The 16,862-nt window shown below is 47.8% G+C and overlaps 1 protein-coding gene across 2 annotated transcripts in view; it reads right to left on the reverse strand.

Annotated features, from left to right (window-relative positions):
- Positions 1-16,862, reverse strand: part of SEMA5B (semaphorin 5B) — a 123,288-nt gene that overhangs the window by 38,101 nt on the left and 68,325 nt on the right. For both annotated transcript variants that reach the window (XM_065943237.1, XM_065943235.1), the window contains exon 2: positions 822-1,002. In XM_065943237.1, coding sequence (XP_065799309.1) covers positions 822-954 — 133 coding nt within the window. In that variant the 5' untranslated portion in view covers positions 955-1,002. The remainder of the gene's footprint in view (positions 1-821; positions 1,003-16,862) is intronic.

The following is a 16,862-nucleotide window of genomic DNA, read 5'->3' on the forward strand; positions in this document are numbered from 1 at the left end:
AAGAGGAAAAAGCACAGATAGTTTATCAAGCTTAAGAACCTGGGGACCCCTGAGACTGCATCTGCAGATCCTCATGTGAGCTGCCACATAGGTGATGGATCCTAACACCCCTAGTGACCCCCAAACTGGCTATCAGGTCAAGGGAGAACTTGCAAGATGCTCCGGTATTTGTGTTTTATTTTTAGATTATCATCAAATGTATATCCTCATTTTAGAAACTCTTATTGAGAACTTATGGACCCCCCCCCCCCGAATATGTCCAGTGATTCACAAACCCCAGCTTGGGAAAAACTCTAACAGGACACTCTCACGCCCTTCCTTGACAGAGGAGTGATGAGTCATCAAGGCCCCTTTCCCTGGGGACCCCCGGGGCCTCAAAGACAGGCATCCCTGTAGCCATCTTAGAGCAGAAGGAAGCTTTCCAGAGATCGCCAGGCATTCCCTCATGCGTGAGTCACCCTCATTCTTCCCCAGGGAAGCCAAGAAGCAGAGCTCATGCTGACAGAAAAGATACAGCTAAGATGACCCACCAACCCCCGGCCACCCCACCCTGGGCAGCCACAGCCTCATTCTCCAGCAATGGAATTCCAGGGAAGGACCCCAGGGAAGTATGGAGAAAGAGCTGAAGGAATTGTCTGGAGACAGAATCAGATCTTCCAGCCCACTGCTACCCATTCCTCTTACATCTACCCTCAGAGGAAGAGTCTTCATACCCTACAGGAAATGACTTCCGACATCCAGAGAGACCCTGCAGAGGGCCCGCCTAAGTCCTTCAGGACACAGTTATTGCAAAAAAGGACCCAGCGGGGAGTGGCTCTCACCTGCAAAGGCCACGATGGGGTGTTCCCTCAGGGAGCACAGCTGCTGCTCACCGCTGGCTTCACCGGCGACATCCTGGGAGCTGGCGAGGTGCACCACCAGCAGCGTGACAGCCAGGGGTCCCGGGAACATCATGCTGGACCCCTCTGGGGTGCCGGCTCCCGGAGGCAGGCTGGGGAAGACCTGCAATGCAAACGCTCACTCTCACCACGCGCTCCCTTGGCGATGCCCACCTCTCAGTGGTCCCACAGGATTTGTTTGTTTAAATAAAATTTATATTTTATTTATGATACTTAAGAGTTTGCTCTGCTCCAGTAATGTAAAGTTATAGATCATATCTTGAAAGCTAATTTCCGTCGTAATGGTATTCTGGACAAAACTGACAAATTATAGAGCTTTTTCTATTATGATCCCAAATGGTTTAAAATTTATTTTAATGATAAAGGTGGTATCTTAGGGATTTTAATAAATGAAGTTAGGACAAGTGGGTAGCCATTTGTAAAAAGATAAATTTAGATCCATAACTCACACCAACTAGGGAAAATTCCACTGGATGAAAGATTTAAATGTTAAGGATAAAAGCAGAAAAATACTAGAAGAAAATGTGGGCAGAATTCTTTATAACCTTGGAGTGGAGAACCATGACTCAAAATCCAGAAGCTATTAAACAAAAGATTGACAAATTTAACTACATAAAAATCACCAACTTCTGCAAACTCCTCCCTACCCCTCCCCCCAAAAAAACAAATATCCAGCAAAATCAAAAGGCAAATGACAAACGGGAAAAGATTAGCAGTTTGCAGCAGGCACAAGGGGTTAATATTCCTAATATATAAAGAATTCCTGAGAATCAAGGGGAAAAAGACAACAATCCAGTAGAAAAATGGCAAAGAATATAAATTCAAACAGGGCTTAAAAATATGAATGGCACTATTCTCATTCATAATAAGAGCAACTCAAATTAAAAGTTGAACTGAGGTAAGGCTGCTCACCTATCAGCTCTGCACAAATCCAAGTGGGATGACAGCTCTTGGGAGGCAGTGGGAAAGGGGTGCTCATACGCTGCTGGCGAGCATGCCTGCCAAGCTGCTTCAGTTGTCTCCAGTTCTTTGCGACCCTATGAACTGTAGCCCACCAGGCTCCTCTGTCCATGGGGACTCTCCAGGCAAGAATACTGGAGTGGGCTGCTGTGCCCTCCTCCAGGGTATCTTTACGACCCAGGGGTAGAACCCATGCCTCTTGGGTCTCCTGCATTGGCAGGTGTGCTCTTTACCACTAGCGCCACTTGGGAAGCCCCTTACAATGCTGGATGGTGTACAAAATGATACAACCCCATGGAAGGGCACCTGGCAACATCTGGCAAAACAACTGAGGCATGACCCCCTTTGACCTAATTCCCTGGGGTAAACCAGTGCTACTCGAAGTGTGGTCTACAAGCTGTGACCACTCTGGGGTAAAATAAATGAAGAATTTGGATAGTGTTTTTTAAAACCTTTATAGTAATTTGACAGGGTAGTTTTTATGCCCATTGGATCTGATAACAAAATATGTGGACTTGTATTTTGCCTAGTTTTTTTTTTTTTTTCAATTCACTTCTCAAGAAATTCGCTTTGATTGAATTTTACCTAAGTATCCACCTGCAGCAGATTGCATATTGAAAAGTAAAATCTGCTCCTTCACAGTTAGTCAAGAAACAAGAATAGGTGACTGGGACACCTGCAAAGTGACTTATACACGAGATTATTCCTTGTGGCATTTTTTTTAAATAATAAAAGACAGGTAACAACCAAATATCCAACAAATGGAGACTGCTTAAGTAAGCCACGGTGTATGTTAGTAATGGAATATGATACAGCTACAGAAAAGAATGGGGGTTGGTCTTCAGATTTTGTTATGGAGGAGTCTCCAAGTATATTAAGTGAAAAAAACAAGGTGCACAACAGTGTAATATAGCATGCTATGCTTTGTGTAAAAAAGAGGGTAGAAATAAGAATATATATTTATATTTGCTTATTTAGCATTACAATACAATGGAAAAAATAAACCCAAACTAATTAAAAAAAAAAAAAAAGGTCACTTAAAAGTAGCAAAATGGTGATCCAGGTGTATCAATATATAATTTTTTATAATATTTTTACTTTTGAATATTAAATGTACTTAATAATATCTACTCAATTTAAAAAAAGCTGGTTTAAAACTCAACATTCAAAAACAAAGATCATGGCATCTGGTCCCATTACTTCATAGCAGATAGATGGGGAAACAGTGACAGACTTTAGCTTTAGTTTCTTGGGCTCCAAAATCACTGCAGATGGTGACTGCAGCCATGAAATTAAAAGACACTTGCTTCTTGGAAGAAAAGCTATGACCAACCTAGACAGCATATTAAAAAGCAAAGATATTACTTTGCCAACGAAGGTCCATCTAGTCAAAGCTATATGGTTTTTCCAGTAGTCATGTGTAGATGTGAGAGTTGGACCATGAAGAAAGCTGAGCACCAAAGAACTGATGCTTTTGAACTGTGGTGTTGGAGAAGACTCTTGAGAGTCCCTTGGACTGCAAGAGATCCAACCGATCTATCCCAAAGGAAATCAATCCTGAATATTCATTGGAAGGACTGATGCTGAAGCTGGAGCTCAAAACTTTGGCCACCTGATGTGAAGAGCTGACCCATTGGAAAAGACCCTGACACTGGGAAAGATTGAAGGCAGGAGGAGAAGGGGATGACAGAGGATGAGATGGTTGGATGGCATCACTGACTCTATGGACATGAGTTTGAGTAAGCTCTGGGAGTTGGTGATGGACAGGGAGGCCTGGTGTGCTGCAGTTCAGAGGGTTGCAAAGAGTCGGACACGACTGAGCAACTGAACTGAACTGAACTGATTCAATAAAAATTTTAAAACTTAGTGTTGGTTCCTTAAATCTTCTAATACACAGCGTTGCCCCACAGTCCCTCTGGAGCCTGACTCGGACGCTTTGCATCACTCCCCACCTCCCTCCTTCCCCAGTTCATTGGGTGTGTCATCAAGTCCTGTTGACTCCACATCCTTAACATGTCCCTAACACACCAAGTGGCCTCCTTGGTGTCACTTTCATTATCTGTGAACTGAAAGGTTGAACTAGACCATGGATTCCTGGCTGGGATAGCAGCAAATTGGAATCACTTCTACTGGAGGTGGAGTCCTGAGACCAGTAGGTGAGTGATCCCCAAGGTGATTCTGACAAGTGTCCCCAAGGCTGAGAGGCCCCTGGGGTTCCTTGATGCTCAAGATCCTCTTTACTCCTAATCTCTCCTCTCTCTTCCCTCCCCATTGCCTCTACTTACTCCAGGTTTGGAAAACTACAGCAGGATGTCTCTTCCTGTTCCCTCACCTGTGTGTAAAATAAGATAAAACCCATCATTGCATTGCTGCAAGGCTTCCAGGAAGTATCCCCGTGACCACATAGTCCGTACACCTTTACCCTGCCCCATCCCGCACCTCACAGGTCATTTGTCCCCAGAGCACCTCTTTAATCTCAATCTCAGGCTCAACTGGCTGCTCCTTCCCAGGAGAGCCTGGCCATCTCTCTGAGCAGAAACCTTCTGGGAGGGAGATTTGGCCCAAACTTACTCCCTGGAGCTATTTTTCATACAGCTGTTCACAGAACTTATTCCTCGTGCTAAACTGGGTCCTTCCTGCTGCGAAGGGTGTCAGCATCTCCTTTCCTTGACATTGATTCCTGGCCTCAGGAGACTGAGGGATCAAAAGGCAGGGCCAACTCTCTAGAGCCAGTCAATCTGAGTTCAAATTCTAGCCTTCTCCTTACCAGCTGTGCAACTCTGGGAAAGAATACTTAACCTCTCCCTGCCTTAGTTTCCTCAAATTGGGAATGAGAATAACACACCATCAACTCCCTCAGCATTTGTAAAAATTAAGGGAGTTACAGGTGGCTGCACCTGCGGGTTCTGCATCTAACCAACATGGATTGAAAATATTCTGGGAAAAAAATTCCAAAAAGTTCCAAAAAGCAAAACTTGAATTTGATGTGCCCCCAGCAACTATTTACATAGCATTCACAACTATTTACATATCATTTACATAGTATTAGTAATCTAGAGATGATTTAAAGTGTATGGGAGGATGTGCATAGGTTATAAGCAAATACTGTACACCACTTTCTATAAGGCAGTTGAGCATCTGTGGGTTTTTGTATGAGGAGAGTGGTCCAGAACCAGTCCCCCATGGATGCTGGAGTGTACTACCTCTTAAAGGCATAGAACAGTGCCTGGCAGGCAGTGACCATTAATTAGAACTATTCTGGTGCCCTGAGGGAAGAGGAGCAGGGAGGCCTGGGAAATTCCCTCATGTCCTTGGGCTGGAGGCCTTCTGTTTACTCTTTCTCCTTCTCCTTGCTATGGGCCTGGACTGCATCAGGGGCCTCCTTCCCTCTGGTCAATAGGGGGCACAGGCAGAAGATGGGGAGGGGGAGGCAGGGAGGGGGCCAGTAAGCAAGAGAGTGGGCTGCTGCATCCCTCCACGGAAGGTCAGAGCTCCTTTCCTGCAGCTTCTCTACCTCCAGGTTTCAACATCACTCCCTCCTTCCTCCCTTCAGGCCTAGGGGTGTACCACACTCCTGATTATCAGCCCCAGGGTACTGCACAGTGAGCTTTCCCATATGGTTCCCCAAGCCCTTCCCACCCCTCTGTAAACAGTTCCTTTATTAAACTGCCCTCAATTTCCCAATTTGTGTGTGCCATCTGTTTCCTGTGGGGGCCCTGGCTGATATTAACGCCTAATTGGCGATGGTCAATACATATGCAAATATCATCCTTTTAGACTTTAGCTGGGGCTTTTCTTCTATCAGCCTCTCAGGACATCCAAAGCAGTATGATAACTGCTCTCCCCCCATTATTCCCAACCCTCCGCTTGTCCTATGGTTCTTTCCCAGGCTTCTGTGTCACCCCGAGTCCCCAAGCCTGGCCCTCTGTGTGGCCAGATTCTGGGTTCCTCCAGCCTGAATTAGGCATACATCCTGGGACTTCCCAAGTAGTGTTAGTGGTAAAGAACCTGCCTGCCAATGCAGAAGAGACTCAGGTTCCATCCCTGGGTTGGGAAGATCCCCTGGAGGAGGAAACAGCAACCCATTCCAGTATTCTTGCCTGGAGAATCCCAAGGACAGAGGAGCCTGGCGGGCTACAATCTATAGGGTCGCAGAGTCAGACATGGCTGAGGTGACTTAGCACACACACATGCACGCGCCTGGGCCCCTTCCTCTCCCCTGGACTCCAGGCCTAAAAGTACCTAATTTCTGCAGCAGAAGTTCCGCTCGTATCACGGTTTTCATGTGAATATGTCCTCCAAGTTCCTCCTGAGTCAATAATTGCTTGTTGAAATCCCCGTGCCCACCTGGGCCCCAGCACAGCACACCTGCTGTCTGAGGGGAAGGGAAGCGTACACAGCCCAGGACTGAGGGTGGGAGGGGCAGGGACCGAGGACAGGACCTGGATTCCAGATCTCCTCTGCTCAGGTGAGGGAGCAGGAAAAAGGGAGAGAGAGCCGGAACAGCTTTCAGACAAGGGAGCAGCACACAGACCAGAGTCGCCCAGAGACAGGCAGCCTGAACACTCATTAGGGAGCAGACAGGAAGAGTCTTTGTTGAGGTGAGTGTTTCAACCCTGAGGATGCGCGGTGGTGGAGATGCTGACTTCAGGAATTCCACAAGGGCCGTGCCCAGCCTAGTTGTCCATCACCTTCAGGGACCTCCTCTGCCCTTGGCAAGAAAGCCAGGAGACCTTAAGAGGGGTTCAGAAGAGGGACAGAAGGAGCCCAGAGGCAGGGAATGGTGCTGTAGCAGCAGATGCACATAGCCAGGGCTCCATGAACCAAGGCCTGAGGACATCAGCGGGGCAGGGGTTGCCATAGGGAAAAAGGCTGCCACAGTGAGACAGGAGAAGGTGGTCAACCTCTGGGTCACAGAGGGTTACGGGGTCTGACTTCCTGAGCTCTTTCTAGATACTTGCGGTGGGGGCTGACTTCCCAACTCCCAGGAAGTCCCCATCTTTAGAAATGATCTCTCCCGCCACATATCAAAGGGATAGGCCCCCAGGGGGCTCACACGTACCCTGTCCCCACCCACCACAGCTGCCTGCACCAAGGGAAGTCACAGCAGACCAATCAGATGCTCCCCCCAGCCATTTGGGTATACACTCCCTACCCCAAGCCCAGAGTCAGGTTGGTCATTGTAGAGGAACCTGGAACACTAATGGCCCCATGGAATGCCACCTTCCACCTGTCCTGTGGGCTGAGAGGGGCAGAGATGATCTGAAGTCAGAGACCCAGTGACAGGAGAGCAGAGACTCCCTGGGATGCTGCCAGCCTTTCAGTTCCCAGTTGAGGTCTGTGTTCTACTTCCATGAGCCACCCCCTCCCAGATCCTTGTAATCAAACTCCCTGTTTTTGCCTGGAGTCCTGTCAGTTAAGGTAGTATGGCCTCCTCAGTGTCCATTCTCACCCTCCTTCTTCCTAAAGGAGCCTGTGCATCAGCAGGGGTGGGGTGGAGGCAGTATGCCCTGCTCAGGTCCTGTCCTGGTCTTCCAGACTGAGTGGCCAATGAAACACTGTGGAAAGTTGCATGGGGCCTGCGGGGAAGTGGCTGAGAAGGCTCCCTTCCTGCCTGGCCTGTAGGTATGGGCAGCCTTGCAACTTTGGGTGACCTCTAGTCACATGGTAAGGGTCGTGGTGCAGAAAGACATGGAATCTGGGCTGCTGATGACAGAATGAGCCCTGCTCTGCCTACCTTCAGGCTTCTTTTCCATGTCTGATCATCACACTTTGGGGTCTGTCCCTTGTCTGTGAAATGGGGAGAGTAATCCCTCGCTCATAGAGTCGCTGCAAGCATTTAATGAGTTATTTTGTCTAACAGGCTTAGATCAGAACCTGCCACAAAGTAGGAGCTGGATGTGTGCTCAGTTGTGTCTGACTCTTTGCGACCCCATGGACTGCCCACCAGGCTCCTCTGTCCATGGGATTCTCTAGGCAAGAATACTGGAGTGGGTTGCCATCTCCTCCTCCAGGGAGGTGCTGTATAAAAGTTGGCTATTGTTACTATTATTTTTGAATAATTCACTCATAATTTATTTAAGCCCTTGTTTTTCAGCTCTCAGGTATCATTAACCAAGCACCATTCCTATTCCACACAGTTGGATTTCTCATGCCTACAACCCATATGCCTAAGACAATCAGGAATTTCTATTTCTAATATGTCTGACATTAAAATAATCATAGGATTTCTCCACTGGCAGTGTGTAGTGGAGGCCATGCCACCTTCCTGAGGCTTGCAGAGTTCCATAGAAAGCCCAGAGCTTGGGAGGCTGCCAGGCCTGGGTGCAAACCTTAGTTTTGTCACGTGTAAAATAAGGCTAATGTGTCCTTGCTTTGGATAGAATGCTTGTCATCACGCTCCCAGAACTAAGTCTGGCACAGAGCAGGCCTTTTATGAAATCCATTTGTATAAATGTTTCATGCACATAAAACACTCACCTAGCCACCTAAGTGTCTTCCCAGGTTCTCCCTGCATTTGTTTATACATACTTCACTGAGCATTTGCTGAATGCCTACTATGTGCAGTTTCCTATACAGATAAAGGAAGTGGGGGAGGTGGAACACCCACAGGACAAAGGCTCGGTCCCTGCTCTCGTCGGCTTATAGTTCACTAGGGGAGAGGAGACAGTCTCCTGAGGAACAAGCCGTCACTCGGCAGAGAGAGTGACTTGGTCCTGGGGTCTGGATGCTCAGAGGGCACAAAAAGCCCATGCTTTGCCCTGTCTCCAAGCGCTTGTCACTGGCACGGGGTGGGATGCTCTAGAAGAGGGGCTGGGAGAGCAACCCCAGCAGACTCTTGCTATTTGGGGGACCCTCGGTGACGAGGAGAGCATGTTCCCAAAGCCGTGGCCAGACATTCTACTGTTTTCTTTCCCACTGTTGCCCCAGGTCCCTGTGGTCCTCAATATGGGGTCACTGTGATGGTGCTTGGAAGCATGTGAATGCATGTTTGTGTGTGTGTGTGAGAGAGAGAGAGACAGAGAAAGAGAACGCACACCCACGTGGGCGGCCCCTTGAGGACTCCTCGCCTTCATGGGACTTCTCCAGAGCTCATTTTCCCAGCTCAAATAGTGGGAGGAGGATTAGCTGCAACCGTGGGAGGGGATGAAATTGCTCACTGAGAATGAAGGAGAGAGAAAAAAGGGCAGAGGGCCAGGCCCAGGGTCCAGGAAGGACCGCAGTCCTATAGGGAACTTTGATCCTCTTTGGGGAGAAGGATGAGGGAGACAGGGGTGGAGAGTGTGTGTGTGAGCTGACCCCCCACAGAACCCATACTGACCTCCCAGCACACTCCCTGCACAACCATGCCCTTCCTGCTTGCAAGGCCCACTGTCCAGACCTGCCTCTGGGAGGAGAAGCTGGATCATCGAGTCATCCGTCATTCCATTCAGTAGAAGGATAAACAGGGGGGTGTCCCAGCTCCCCTGTTGCTTATGGTCCCATATGAAGAGGAGATGAACAGGAAGCAGAGTTCCTTTCCCTGGGAAAGGGAAGTGAGAGGATGCCAGTGGGATGGAGGTCTAGACCCTCCTGTAAAAGGTGGAACTCAAATAGGGCCTTGAGGAAAGAAGAGGAGCTCTCCCAGTCATTGGGAGGAAGAGCATTCCAGAACATTGAACTGGTAAGGGCACAGGCAGAGACGTGGCCGTGGTCCATCCTCGCATCATTTAGTGAGTCTGGAGAAGTGAGAAGCAAGAGATGAGTCTGGAAAGGAAGACCGGGGCCAAAAGAGGGAGACTTCAGCACGAACCTGTAGCGTCAGGAGGTTTTCTTCTGCTGAAAAGGAGGATGTGTCGATAGTTTGGAGCAGTGGAAGGATGTGGTTGAAGCTATGCTTTGGAAAGGTAGGTGGCAGGGGCAGTGGGAGGGATAGGTTAGAGCAGGCCACCTGTCTGAGAATTGGAATTGGGTACCTCTTCCTCTGAGAAAGCCCAGCCCATGCTCAGAGTGTAGCTGGGTCTCAGCCTCACTAGCACCTGCCCAACCACAGGGGCACAGCCCTGGAGAGAAGCCAGGAGGGGCTGGAGGAGCGAGTGGCAGGGGTGTGGGTCAGAGAGCTGAGCCAAGGCAGCAGTGGTGTGTGTGTTAGGTCACTTCAGTCATGTCCACCTCTTTGTGACCCCATGGACTATAGTCTGCCAGGCTCCTCTGTCCATGGGACTCTACAGGCAAGAATACTTCAGTGAGTTGTCATTTCCTCCAAGGCAGCAGTGGCGATCACTCAAATTAATGGTGCAAGTTAGTTGTACCCAGAGCGGCCAGGATGTCTTTTGATTGCTAAAGAAGTATAATCAGAAAGGAAGAGACCCTGAAAGATGATGGCTTGAATAAACATGGCTGCTGACTGTTGAGAATGTGCCATGCACCGCACTAAACTCCTCCCTCCAAGACCTCATGGCAGTTTGGCAAGAAAGCTGCACGATGCCCATGGATCACTATGCTCAGCTGGTGAGAGGAAATAGACATGAGCAAAACTGAGGCATGCACACCAGTTGATAACAGAGTGATCTGAACCCAGGACTGTCTGCTGCTGCAGCCCACCTTGGGGCCACTCCACACACCACCCTCCCTGGTGGAGAACTGGCCCCAGCCCTCCTCGTATCTGCTGACCCTGGCTCTGTGTGCTCTCTAAGCAAGCTTCAGAGTTTCATTTGGTTTCCTGAGTTGGCTTCCAGATCAAGGAGAGCACTTTCTGGCTATAAATTACTGAGCTGACTTCCTGCCACAAGTCAGTCTCCTGTGAGTCTGGCTGTGGGGGCCAGTTTATCCAGTCCTGAGTGACTCTGGAGAAAGCCATTCCAGAGGTTGCACGGTCAGGGCAGGGCCCCACCCCTAGGGCTCTGATAGTAGCCTGGCAGCCCTGGGTCCAGCCTTGACTAGACGGCCAGGGGCCAGGGTGGATGGGATAAACTGAGAGACCCCCTTCTGTCCCCACCACTGCTCAGCCCTTGAGCCCTCGGGGACCCTTGCGGAAGGGGGCTCGGCTCGTTCTCCTTCCCTGGGTTCCTCCCTCCTTGCCTCCATTCAAAGTCTCCACTTGGCTGCTTGCCTGGGAAAGGAGAAAAAGAGAAGAAAAAGAAAAGAAGAGGAAATAGGGGGAACCAAGAGCAGGAAAGAACACCATCTGCCTGTGGTTTGGTGGGGAGGGGAAAGCATGGGGGCCGCCCCCCTCCCACCCAGGATCACAAATGCCATCTTCCCACCCACCTATCACTCACCACTTGGGGGGCAAAGCTTAGCCAAGCTCAGCACAATGATAAAATTGAGATGCAGATTCCTTCCCATTGCTCTGAATAGAGCAGATTGGATACGGATTTCCCCCTTTTCTTCCCATTTAGACCATCTGGGCGACTGGGGCCCCAGAGAAGATTGGGACCAGGTGGGGGAGGGGCAGAGGTTTCCTAGCACTTTTCAGCTCTGAAACCTCAGGGTAAGGATAACAGATGCCACCCCACCGTATCCCCTTCCCCGGGCAAGTTTGTTCTCTTTGTATTCTGCTCTCCAGGCTGGGTGGGGCTAGCTGGAGTCACCTCTCCTCTGTCCTAGCAAACTCCAAGTGGTGAATTTGTCATCAGGGTCTGCCATCCTTCCTGCAGGCCCACACACACCCCCTAACTGCAAATAAACCTATGGGGAGGATGGAAGGGAAAATGTGAACACAGAAAGTTGATAGGAAGGGCTATTAAAGATTGCTTTAAGCCTGAGCCAACTGAAGCTTGGGGAAGAATATCCAGCTTAAGGTTAGGCAGGGACCTGGTGGGAAAACCAAGACTAGATAATAACAACATCAGCAACAACAAAGACCATCTTATTTTGTATCAGGATGTGTGCTATGCTCTTTGTATTAAGCCATTTAATCCACGCAATAACCCTACAAAGCAGGTATTATGATCATGCCCATTTGCCCATTTCATAGATGGGCAAACTGAGACACAGACCTGCTAAGTAACTAGTATAAGGCCAAATTGGTAGAAGCCAGACCCAAATCCAGGCAGAGGGGCCCCAGAGCCTGCTCCTCACACAGTCTCAGTGCACCACTCAGGAAAATGGCATTATTTGACAGATCCTTGGGCATGGAGCTCAGGCTGCTCCAGTAAGCATTTGCAGATGGAGAAACTTATAAAACACAGCCCACAGCCATTCTGTATTTATAATCACAAAGTCTAGACTTGTTCCTCTGAACAGAGTATATCAACACAATGTTAGAACTGGAAATAAGAATAGAAAGGGAATATTTACATCGCTTGGCAGAAGAAGCAAGTGTGAACCTCATGAGGAGATGGCATGTGGCTGGACCAAACACAGGAGGAGAGAACCTGGAGCTCAGGGAGACACCATGAATTAGATCCAGGACCCTGCCTCATGGTTGCAGTGCAACTTAAATGAAATAAGGTGAGTAGCATGCTTGGTTCATGCCTTGTCGGAAAAGTAATATGAACAGTGGCGGTGGTGGTGGTCACCCTAAGGTGGTAAGATCATGAGTAGGGGCTTTTTCCCTTCAGACATTCTGTAATATTTAATTGTTTTCACATGGAGAAGAAAATAAAGGAGACTTGCCTACTTTAATTGCTGGAATTAAATGCTAAGGATGTTGCCAAACACAAATCAAGCTTATCTATTCATTAGAGCAGCCTCCTTTTTCTCCTCCCCGTGGGCAAGCTCTTTCCATGGAAATATTTTGCTATCAGATATTCAGTTGCTGTATAAAATGAAAACTGCATTTGAAAACATGCTTACAGCTCAAAAACAGCCCACGAATCCAGCTAAAGGCCTGGGTTTCCTTGGGGTTTCAATGACAGATCCACTGCTCAACATAAATCTTTGTGGGGAGGGTCCATTTCGACTCACAAACCAGGGCATGGTTCTGAGCATCTGGAGAGGCAGTTCTATAACCTAGAGAACACCGACAGAGAGGCCTGGTGCTGCTGATGGTTGCACAACAGCGTGAATGTTCCTAATGCCGCGGACCACAAAATGGTTAAATGGGGTTGATAAGAATGTACAATAGTGCAGCTGCTATGGAAAACAGCGTGGTGGTGCCTCAAAAAAATACAAATAGAGTTACCATGTGATCCAGTAATTTCACTTCTGGGTGCAGGCATACCTCATTGTATTGAGGTTTGCTTTATTGTGATTCAAAGATTTTTCTTTCTTTCTTTTTTTTTACAAATTGAAGGTTTGTGGTAAGCCTTCCTTGAATAACTCTATCAGTGTCATTTTCCAACAGCATTTGTTCACTTCGTGTCTCTCTGTCATATTTTGGTAATTCTTGCAACATTTCAAGCTTTTTCATTATTATTATATTTGCTACGATGATCTGTGATCATTGATCTTTGATGTTACTATTATTTTGGCATTTTTTAGTAATAAAGTATTTTAACTTGAGGCATGTACAGTTTTCTAGACATAATGCTATTGCACACTTACTAGACTACAGTATAGTGTGAATATAACCCTAATACTCACTGGAAAACCAAAACATTCCTATGACTTGCTATATAGTGATCTTTGCTTTATCGCTGTAATCTGGAACTGAACCCATAACATCTCCAAGCTATTCCTGTATGTGCGTGTGTGCTAAGTCACTTTAGTCATGTCCGACTCTTTGTGACCCCATGGACTGTAGTCTGCTAAGCTCCTCTGTCCACGGAACTCTCCAGGCAAGAATACTGGAGTGGGTTGCCATGCCCTCCTCCAGGGGATCTTCCCAACCCAGGGATGGAACCCAGGTCTCCTGCATTGGCAGGCAGGTTCTTTACCACTAGCACTACCTGGGAAGCCCATGCCTGTATATATCCCCCCAAGATGAAAGCAGGGACTCAAAAAGATATTTGTATACCAATATACATCACAGCATTATTCAAAATAGCCCAAAGGGGAAGCAACCCAAGTGTCAATCAAATGATGAATGAATTTTTTAAAAATGTGGTATATAAAGGAATATTATTCAGCCTTTTCAGAGAAGGCAATGGCACTCTACTCCAGTACTCTTGCCCGGAAAATCCCATGGACGGAGGAGCCGGGTGGGCTTCAGTCTACGGGGTCGCACAGAGTCGGACATGACTGAAGCGACTTAGCAGCAGCAGCACTCAGCCTTTTATAAGGAAGGAACTTGTACACATATACAACATGATGAATCTTGAAGACATATGCTGAATGAAATAAGCCAGACACAAAAGGACAAATATTGTATGATTCTAGTCATATGAAGAGTAGTCAAATTTACAGAGACGGAAAGTAGAATGGTGGTTACCAGGGGCTGGAGAGAGGGGAGAATGGTAAGTTGCTATGTACTGGGTACAGGGTTTCAGTATGCAAGATGAAGAGTTCTGTAGATGGGTGGAGATGATGGTTGTGTTACCAAAAGGTATGTGTGGGCGGTCCGGTTGCTTACCACTCATTAAGCCAGCAAACAGGCTAGGTTGGTGGAAAGGAAAGCTTGCTTTATTTCAGATGCTGGCAACTGGGGCAGAGGGAGGGTGGTGGATGTTTGTCCAAAGGCCAATTCCCCCACTGACAAGCAGGGGATAAGAGCTTTTACGGACAAAAGTGTGTGTGTGTGTCGGGGGCGGGGGGGGGGGGGGCGGGGGGTGGGAGCGGTGTTTACATGCAGAAACAGCGCAGCCACCTCTAACAGTCATCTTCTAACGGGCAGTAGTCTGACCAGCATCATCTTGATTGTTTCAGATGAAGTTCCAGGGCCCATTTGTTCCCATCGTTTTGCGGTCAATTCTCACAACTGTGGCAGCTCATGGCCTGAGTACAGTCTGTCATCATGTAGTTAACTTCTCCACTGGTGTTTTGGTGTCTATAACTCAGAGGATATGGCTCAGAATATTATCTATAGCCCTTGAAAGAACTAAAGATTCTTGACTATGCTTAATGACTGCATTATTATTATTATTAGTCTCCTTTGACTGTTCTCCTTTGTTTTCACATTTCTCACTTCTCTGATTAAACTTATTCTTTGATTAAAGTTTTCCAGAGGCAAAAGGCAGGCAGAGGACATGGTGTATGGGCAAGGACTCTATGGTCCTGCTCCATTGCAACTGCACAACAATGTGAAGGTTTGTAATACCAATTAACTGTACACAAGAATGGTTAAGATGGTAAATTTTACGTTGTGTGTATGCTACCAAATTTTTTTGAAAACAGCTTCTAAAATCCACAGGATTGAAGAGGACCAGGAGACCCCAGGGGGTGTGCTGCTGACCCCCCAGAGGGAAAGGTCTTCTCCCGCTCTCCCCGCAGTCACTGGTGCCCACTGCCAGACCCTCACTCCCCCCAAGGCATACTTGCCCCTGATCAGTGAGTGAAGTGAGCCCCCTACTGTCCATGCGCACCCTGGTACTTGGCCGGGGCATCAGACAGCCCAGACTGAGGTGTGGGCCACAGGAGTTAGATGAAGACCAGGATGAGCTGAAACCACTAGGGGGCAATTTCCGGTGAGTCCTTGGATATACAGGGAATGAGGCTCTCTTTTGAGACAGGTTAGGTGTGAGGACAGACGTCTAGGTGGACTGTGTGCTGCCACTGTCTTCATTTCCTGCTGCTGCTATAAGCAATGACCTGGTGGCTTTAAAGAACACACATTCATTCTCTCCAGTCTGCAGGTTAGAAGTCTGACATGGGTTCCCCTGGGCTGAAATCAAGGTGTGGGCAGAGCCACATTCCTTCCTGGAGTCTCTCAGGAAGGATCCGCTTCCTTGCTTTTTCCAGCTTTTAGAGGCAGCCCACATTCCATCTTCAGAGCCAGGAGCCCTGCCCCTCTCTAGCCCTTCTTTGACAGTCGCATGGCCATCTTCAGTTTCAGTTCAATCGCTCAGTCGTGTACAACTCTGCAACCGCATGGACTGCAGGATGCCAGGCCTCCCTATCCATCACCAACTCCCGGAGTTTACTAAAACTCAGGTCCATTGAGTTGGTGATCCCATCCAACCATCTCATCCTCTGTTGTCCCCTTCTCCTCCCGTCTTCAATCTTTCCCAGTATCAGGGTCTTTTCTAGTGAATCAGTTCTTCGCATCAGGTGGCCAAAGTATTGGAGTTTCAGCTTCAACATCAGTCCTTCCAACAAATATTCAGGACTGATTTCCTTTAGGATGGACTAGTTGGATCTCCTTGCACTCCAAGGGACTCTCGAGAGTCTTCTCCAACACCACAGTTCAAAAGCATCAGTTCTCTGGTGCTCAGTTTTCTCTATAGTCCAACTCTCACATCCATACATGACTACTGGAAAAACCATAGTCTTGACTAGATGGACTTTATTGGCAAAGTAATGTCTCTGCTTTTTAATATGCTGTCTAGATTGGTCATAACTTTTCTTCCAAGGAGTAAGTGGCTTTTAATTTCATGGCTGCAGTCACCATCTGCAGTGATTTTGGAGCCCCCAAAAATAAAGTTTCTCACTGTTTCCCCATCTACTTGCCATGAAGTGATGGGACCAGATGCTTGACATTTTCTGAATGTCAAGCTTTAAGCCAACTGCATTTTTCACCTTCCTCTTATACTTCCATCAGGTGGCTCTTTAGGTCGTCTTTGCTTTCTGCCATAAGGGTGGTGTTATTTCCATATCTGAGGTTATTGATATTTCTCCTGGCAATCTTGATTCCAGCTTGTGCTTCCTCCAGCCCAGCGTTTCTCATGATGTACTCTGCATATAAGTTAAATAAGCAGGATGACAATATACAGCCTTGATGTACTCCTCTCCCGATTTGGAACCAGTCTATTGTTGCATGTCCAGTTCTAACTGTTGCTTCTTGACCTGCATACAGATTTCTCAGGAGGCAGGTCAGGTGGTCTGGTATTCCCATCTCTTGAAGAATTTCCCACAGTTTGTTGTGATCCACACAGTCAAAGGCTTTGGCATAGCCAATAAAGCAGAAATAGATGTTTTTCTGTAACCCTCTTGCTTTTTTCATAATCCAACGGATGTTGGCAATTTGATCTCTGGTTCCTCTGC

Source organism: Muntiacus reevesi, chromosome 8 (genome assembly GCF_963930625.1).
Source record: "Muntiacus reevesi chromosome 8, mMunRee1.1, whole genome shotgun sequence".
In the NCBI taxonomy this organism is placed as follows: domain Eukaryota; kingdom Metazoa; phylum Chordata; class Mammalia; order Artiodactyla; family Cervidae; genus Muntiacus; species Muntiacus reevesi.